Below are 7,150 nucleotides of genomic sequence, written 5' to 3'. Positions count from 1 at the left end.
GATATTGGCTGCTTGTACTTGTCCGGACTGATGCCGATTTTTATAGTGCTAACCCACTGAGATACCATGCCGCAGTTTAACACGAATACCCAACTCAGACACAGTATACTGACTCTGAGAAGACCAGTCCTTGTTAAATGCCGAGCGCCATACAGGGTAACAACAAGTACCATCTTTTAAAGTCCTTTGGTATGACGCGGCCGGGGGTCGAACCCCGGACCTACCGCTCTCCGTGCGGACGCTCTACCACTAGACGGTCGGAAACAATAGGTAACAATACTTTTGTCTGTTAAGAAACTAAAAAGGGAAACAAGGAAATCAATGTAGATATTAGATATGTCATATAAACCGCCGGTAATTACAAGGTTTTCACCCATGTTGGATGGTAACTGAAGATGAAACAACTAGAAATAGTGATGTACTTGATACTGGTATCATAGTTATGTTTTGGATCTAAATTTGGAATGTTTCGGCGGCCGTTTTCGGCTCAGCAACATTTTGGTCATATCCAATTTTCAAAACATACTTTTTTTAGCCCGCCAGTTTAGCCTTTTCGGAATAGGATATACCTAGTTTTTGAAGGACATTTAAAGTGATGCACATAAGGAAAAGAATTTATGGATGTCAACTTCTTGTTTATGAGGAACACAACGTTTCGGAGTATGTACTTACTCCTTCATAGGGTGAAAATACCTAGATATATAAAAATGTCATATCTGTTAAGTAACAGTATTGTATAAAGGGTAATATATGTTTGCTGATTCCATGTGGTTCTGAGACTATATGTATACAAGCATTGGTCGTTGTTGTCATGTCACTTGTGTGTTGTGTATAACAGGCAAGGTTGTTTGTCACAGATATAACATATACACGGCCACTTCTTCAAGGTATATAATTATTTTCTCTGAAGTGAGGAGCTGAACCATTTTGCTTTCACTTTATGAAGGTAATCCAGCATGGCAAGCGAATATTTCTTATGTTGTAAAACCTGAAGCAGTTTTGTTCCCAGTATTTTCTGAGCAAGAGGCATTCAAGGCATCTCTCTATTGGACTCCAACGCACTGAGCTGTGATGGGCGACTACAGGCAGGAAACACTGTCGTCCTCGATAACTTACTCGATATCTCTTTACATTCAATTTGGTTGAACCTAAGAAAACTATAAGATACTAGTTGCATGCATGAATAAACATGAATAAAGTCACTCTACGTCACATTACGGTCCGTTAATGCTTAATGAAATGATACATTAGTTACGCGTTCGTAGCATAGCTTGCAGACATCAAAACAGGTCATCGTAAACAACTTGAAATTTATACTAATAAAAGCGATTAAACCTTGCCATTCTAATAGAAATATCTGCTGAAAGAGCAGAGTCGATTGTACGTTTGCGACTATATCATGAGCCAAAAATGTTAAAAAATATATCATGATACTTTGCTGTGAATTCCTATTTTTAAATTATTCATATATTTTTAATGTTTTTGTAACGTGTTAGACAACAGATGACGGTTGTAGTGTCGGTGTTGTGTTCACAGATGGTCTATGTGGTATCTAGTCACCGTCACGGAGGTGCATTTTCTCTCTCGTTACTTGAATCTGTTTATTGTTGCCTACGTAACACGAAGACGAGATAAACCTCAACTCATCTGAATATAAAACATCAACGCCAGAGAGTAAACCGCCTTGATAATCCACCGAAAGAGATTCCACGGGGCGCAAAAGGCAAAACACCGGTGAAAATTATATGAATGGATCACTGAAAATTAGGGATGACACCAGGTGTTCACGAAAAGAAGACACATCACACGATATATAGTTGCGCGCATTTTTGTTGAACTCTATATACTTATATAGCTTGTAGACCACGAAGAACCTATGTTTGATTGTGTTTTGTGGATGGTTCTCTTTGACTGCTATTGAAGCATACGAAATAAATATGTTTTGCTTACAAATGAGGGAGGACATCGTTTGAATAGCGAAAAGTGCTGGGTTTAGATTCGTATTATTCTGATCTGGTTATTAGTAATAATAAATAAGAACGACAAACCCCTTTCCATAGACATAAGAAACCTACTAAAAGCAGAGTCTATGGTACTATCCCGCTTATATCATGAGTATGTGTTTGTAAATAAGTATCAAATATTCATGACACCAGGTGTTGACGTCAGGTGCTCTCATGTTTTACTAATGGTCCATCTGTATTTGAAAACAACGTGTCTTATTCCACAGAAATGCATTTCAAAGTAGAAGACAAACAAATGGTATATTTCATGTATTTTTATTATTTTGTATATTGAAAACGTTCACCACATTTTATATAACTCATCAAACATCATAGAAAAATAGGAAAACAAACCTCAACGTGGGTTTGACTCTTATTTCCATAACATAACAAATGCTATCACAAACATAGGGTAAAACTGTCATTGATATCTGAGAACGTTGAGGCCACACCAATGTGTAAACCAATCGTACATTGCTGAACACCTTCAGAGCTGACATCTAACATTAACTGAACATGTTCAATCTGCTCACAATATGAACATTGAACAATCAGAACACGTTCAGATCCTAAACGCACGTGCAGTGCGCATCATAGCACCATATTTGGAATGGTAAAAGTGATACCGTCTATCTTTGGCACAGTTCAGTTCTCTATCACGGTAACACCGAGTTGCTGTCTATCATCTGTTGGGCCAAGTGTCCACCTACATTCTGACCATCTTGAGAGAACGCCACGGAGACACGTGCATGCACGTGAATCACCACACATAGCACTATGAGGGTGACTCGGATTTCAGCGTATGATGATTAATGATACATTTGAAATATCACCCACTGTGTCACAACCAAGAGGGCCTGAAAGACGTGTGCACGAAGTTCACGTGCTGCTGTGTCGTATGTTACTATGGTGACACGGGTAGAGGAATTGGTTCTACTTGGTGCCTATTTGAAGTTAGGCTGACATAAATAATAGCACCGTTATCAGCGCTTCGCACAAATGCACATTCCAATTAATCATGATGAGTAGAATGTATGAACAATAAATACCCATGAAATGACTGGATTAAGAAGTGCATAAAATTGCAAAACTGCAAATAAAAAAGCTATCCCTAGCGGCCGTTTATACTGGCAAAATATAAATTTTCGATGTCAAAGATAAAAAAGTTTGTAATATCAGTTTCAATGAGATCAGTTGTTTCCAGTAAGAAACCGGATATGACGTCAATGTGTCCTTAGAATTCCGCTGCATGTGACTTCCGGCATTCATTTCTGTCACAACTTCTAGCGGATGTGGTCAGGCGGTTTCTCGTACAACCGTCGCAGCAGCAACACCAACTCTGTCTACTTCAACGTATCACACAGTTGCAGCTATCACGTGACCGAAGGGTTCAGACGCTTGGCGCTGCCCGGTGCGTGCGCACACCGGAAGGAGTGGGTCAGCCCAGTCGGGTTCTTCACTTGGCCTTAGGTTCGTGTCTCTTCATGTGCAAGGCAAGATGGTCAGAACGGGCGAAGGAACGGTCGCAGACTTTACACTTGAATGGCTTGGCGCCCGTGTGTTTTCTAATGTGACGTGTCAGTTCATCAGACCGGGCAAATCGCCATTGACAGCTGGGGAAGTGACATTTGTAGGGCTTCTCGCCTGGAAAAACAAGAGAACATCATAAATACATTGTTGCGTGAGAAAACAGGAAAAACAACATGCTTAAATCTCAAATATCTTACAATATGAATGATGCGGGCAATGTGCCTTTAAGTTTTAGAAATACAAGGGATCATATACGACTGTGTTGACTAGATAGAACTTTAAATATTAACGACATTCATACAAAGAAATAGTTTCCGAATGGTAGAGTTAATTACCTGTGTGTATTCTTTGATGAGCCTTGAGATGTGAGCTCTTGGTATAGGCTTTGCGACAACCTGGAAAAACAAGACAAAGACATAAGACATTTATACAAATAGTAGATATTGCTAACAAATATACGACTGCTTTTAACCCTATTGCTACAAAATATGTTTTCCAGAGATCTTTTCATTTATAATATTGTTCAACGCTACAACTGGTAAATAAGAGTAAATTTCGCTGATATTGAACAGATGTAGAGTTCTCAAGCTCTGAGCAGCGCGCGAGTCGATGAAAACAGGAGATCAATGCATATCGATCGACAATTGCTATGTACTGGTTACGGCTAAGGTCATAGTCACCCTGACGAGGGAGAGCGGTCGTACAGTAGTAAACAACTGCTACGTCACTGCCGAGTATCACTTAGTCATGCCTTGCAACATGGCGGCTCTGGCCGCTTCGGGCGCTATGAAGTAACTTATTTATGACTCACTCCTTCTTGACTAACTAACACTGTTAAAGCAAAGAGGTTTCTACAAATATTTGATGAATTTGCGGTATGAAAGTCGTAACCGGAGAGGTGTCGGACATTTCTAAGAAACATGATTTCATCTGACGCAACGTTAAATCGGCTCGGTAAGCATATTTACCTGGGAAATCACAAAAGTGGATGCGCCTCTTCTCAAGTTCTGGGTTGTTTTTCCTGTTGTAGCGGATTGTAGAGCAACCGGGATGTGTGTTCTGTAGTTTAAGCGATCTCTGGCAAGGTGAAGAGTGCATCGGGATGGGGATGGACAACGCCTGGACACCCTGGACCTGCATTCCAGGGTAGGGGGGTGGAGGGGTCCGCCGGACGAAGTCTTGGCTGGGGCTGGCAGGTTGCGAGTTGGGCGGAGTTGGAAGAAAGACGGGGACGATGTGGGTAGAGTTTGAGTACTGGGGAACATCAGTTTTGGCATATTGGTTAGGTTGGATGTACATCCCATTGAAAGTCACACTTGGCTCACTGATGCCGGGGATGTCAGACTCGGTGTAGATCACCTGCTGTGGAACTGACATGGGTGATGTCTGAGAACGTCCATCATTTATCAAACATGTTAAAGACTCGGATTTTACGTCACCCATTTTAGAGAGTTCAAACTGGCAGGACGGTTTGTCAGATGTATCCATGGGTTCTTCCTTGACGGGTGAATCTTTGCATTTTTGTCTGTTGTCCACGTTTTCCGTCCCATTGTTGTCTTCTACCATGTTAATGCTGGCTCTTAGGTCCTCCCAGATCGAGTCGGACACCTTCAAGCTCTCAGCCTTGAGATCATCGTCCGTCTGGGGGATGACGCTGTCGTAGTCGGTGGAGCTGTCGAGGTTGAACATCTCCCCCGTCGTCTGGTCCACTGGCTCTTGCTTCACGAACAGATTGTCCTTGTCACAACCCTTGAAAACATAGCCAAAGAAGTCATCTACGATAGACGAACTCTCCCTGCGAGGGTTTGTATCCAAGCAATGTTGCTTGTCGACGAGTTGAAGCATTTGTTGTTTGGCGGAGTTCAAGAGCCCTGCACGAAGTTGATTCAGCTCGTGAAGAATATGGTTGTTGGCTTTGGCAGGAGACCCTGGCACTTTTGATGGGTCCGCGCAGAAGAATTCGTCAATGACTGAAGCGCTTTCCCGCCTTGGTTTCTTTCCTTCTAGTTCCTGGCCTAGAATGTAGCGATCCAACTCAGCCTTTACCTATAACGAATAATGAAGAAATAAATATCTTGACTAAGTTACACAGTATATTAAAATAGGTTCAACTGACAAAAGAGAAACGCAAATTATGTTAACGGTGTTGGAACAAAGGAAGCAGTACCACTTAAGCTAAATTCCGTCTCCGGATATAGCAACATATATCCTTGGATCCAATGACTATTTCCTGACTTTTAAAACCCCTAACCCTTCTCACATGTCATGACCATAACCTACTTTGGGGGAATGGCGAATTTCCGAAGCAGAATTTGTCAGAGATTTGTTTTAAAATATCAAATCCAATTCGGCTTAAGTCCTGTTTTCCGATTGTGTTAGGTGCGAGTAGGTGAAGCTACGTGCTACTCCGCTCGTCACCCAGGTCCTCATAATACCTGATACTCGCTTCTATCACTAGCATTACGCGGCAATTTATGTTTCATTCATACGCCGAGAGAGAAAAGATTGGACGGGACGTTTCCAATACGCAGATCACCGCCCACACACATTCCCGTGCCTCGGTTCACCGAGTACACACGAGCAACCCCCCTATCTATTTGTGAATCATCGATGGCCGAGATCTTCCGATTGCTTAATTGCCCAATTCGCTCATAAACAAGTGTGATAAAACATTAAGGTGGGTATTGCGTAATATGTCCCGTATCATTTACTGCAAGTCAGCACAGGTAATCCACTCCGGGTTCATAGTGTACATTTCTCCGAAACCCGAGAACTCGGAACACCTCGGTTATTTGATTCGGTAAACATATCTCTATTTCCAAGAACTCGGGTCAACTGAATATATTACCCTACTACTGGCCCCGTACCACTGATAAGTGACGTTACGCCTCTCTATACACTAACACGTGATTTTAAATTCAAAAGCTAATGCTATGACAATAGGACCCCACTTGTAAAAGTCAACTCCAAAGATAAACAATTAATGAAATAAACACTTTAAAAGTTTGGAATAAATGTAATAAAGTTTCCAGTGATAAATAAAGTAAACTTACGTTGGCAGGTAGACTTGGCAGTACAATTTCTGTCGGGGGTAGAAAACAGTCGTCAGTATCGGGCACGATCTGATCCTCAAACAGTTGTGCGTCCGGAGGTAGTAAGCACAAGGTGTCAGCCATATGTAGATACGTATATTTGTAATCCCACTTAGAAAAGAAGTGACTCGAAGTCAAGTATCCACGCTTAGTAAGCTAGTAGTTCCTATGACTGTCTCTCACGAGGAGAATCGGAGAATGAGGCCTGACTTATGAATGAATGCCTCTTATAGTCCCTTATGGGCGGAGCTACGGTCCATATTTGGATGATTGCCTCTGATTGGCCGTCTGGCTACGAAGTGTTTATCACGTTTCCAGCCTATAATGCGCGCTTTAAAGCGGTCAAACGGTCGATGACAGGTATCTGCATCTTCCATAAACTTGGACAGGCTGTTTTGATCTGTCCTAGCAATATTTCTCTCTCAACCAAAGCCTTTCACTCAGTTTTACGCGAGTGTATGCCCGCTCTCCATCGACCAGCCGGCGCTCGCTTTTCCGGGAGATTCGTCACGGAAAAAGCCGAAG

The 7,150-nt window shown here is 42.0% G+C and overlaps 1 protein-coding gene across 1 annotated transcript; it reads right to left on the bottom strand.

Moving 5' to 3' along the window:
- Nucleotides 1-2,263: 2,263 nt before the first annotated feature.
- Nucleotides 2,264-6,838, bottom strand: LOC124144170 (Krueppel-like factor 12). Its single transcript, XM_046513436.2, has 4 exons — nt 6,587-6,838; nt 4,502-5,579; nt 3,869-3,928; nt 2,264-3,647 (listed from the first exon to the last, which is right to left on the bottom strand). The coding sequence occupies exons 1-4, from the start codon at nt 6,707-6,709 to the stop codon at nt 3,460-3,462; spliced, it is 1,449 nt and encodes a 482-aa protein (XP_046369392.1). The 5' UTR covers nt 6,710-6,838; the 3' UTR covers nt 2,264-3,459.
- Nucleotides 6,839-7,150: the final 312 nt, after the last annotated feature.

Source organism: Haliotis rufescens, unplaced genomic scaffold (assembly GCF_023055435.1).
Source record: "Haliotis rufescens isolate VD_foot unplaced genomic scaffold, xgHalRufe1.0.p SCAF_7, whole genome shotgun sequence".
Lineage (NCBI taxonomy): Eukaryota > Metazoa > Mollusca > Gastropoda > Lepetellida > Haliotidae > Haliotis > Haliotis rufescens.
The sequence above is the reverse complement of the archived record's forward strand: the minus strand, read 5'-3'. Positions and strand labels throughout refer to the sequence as shown.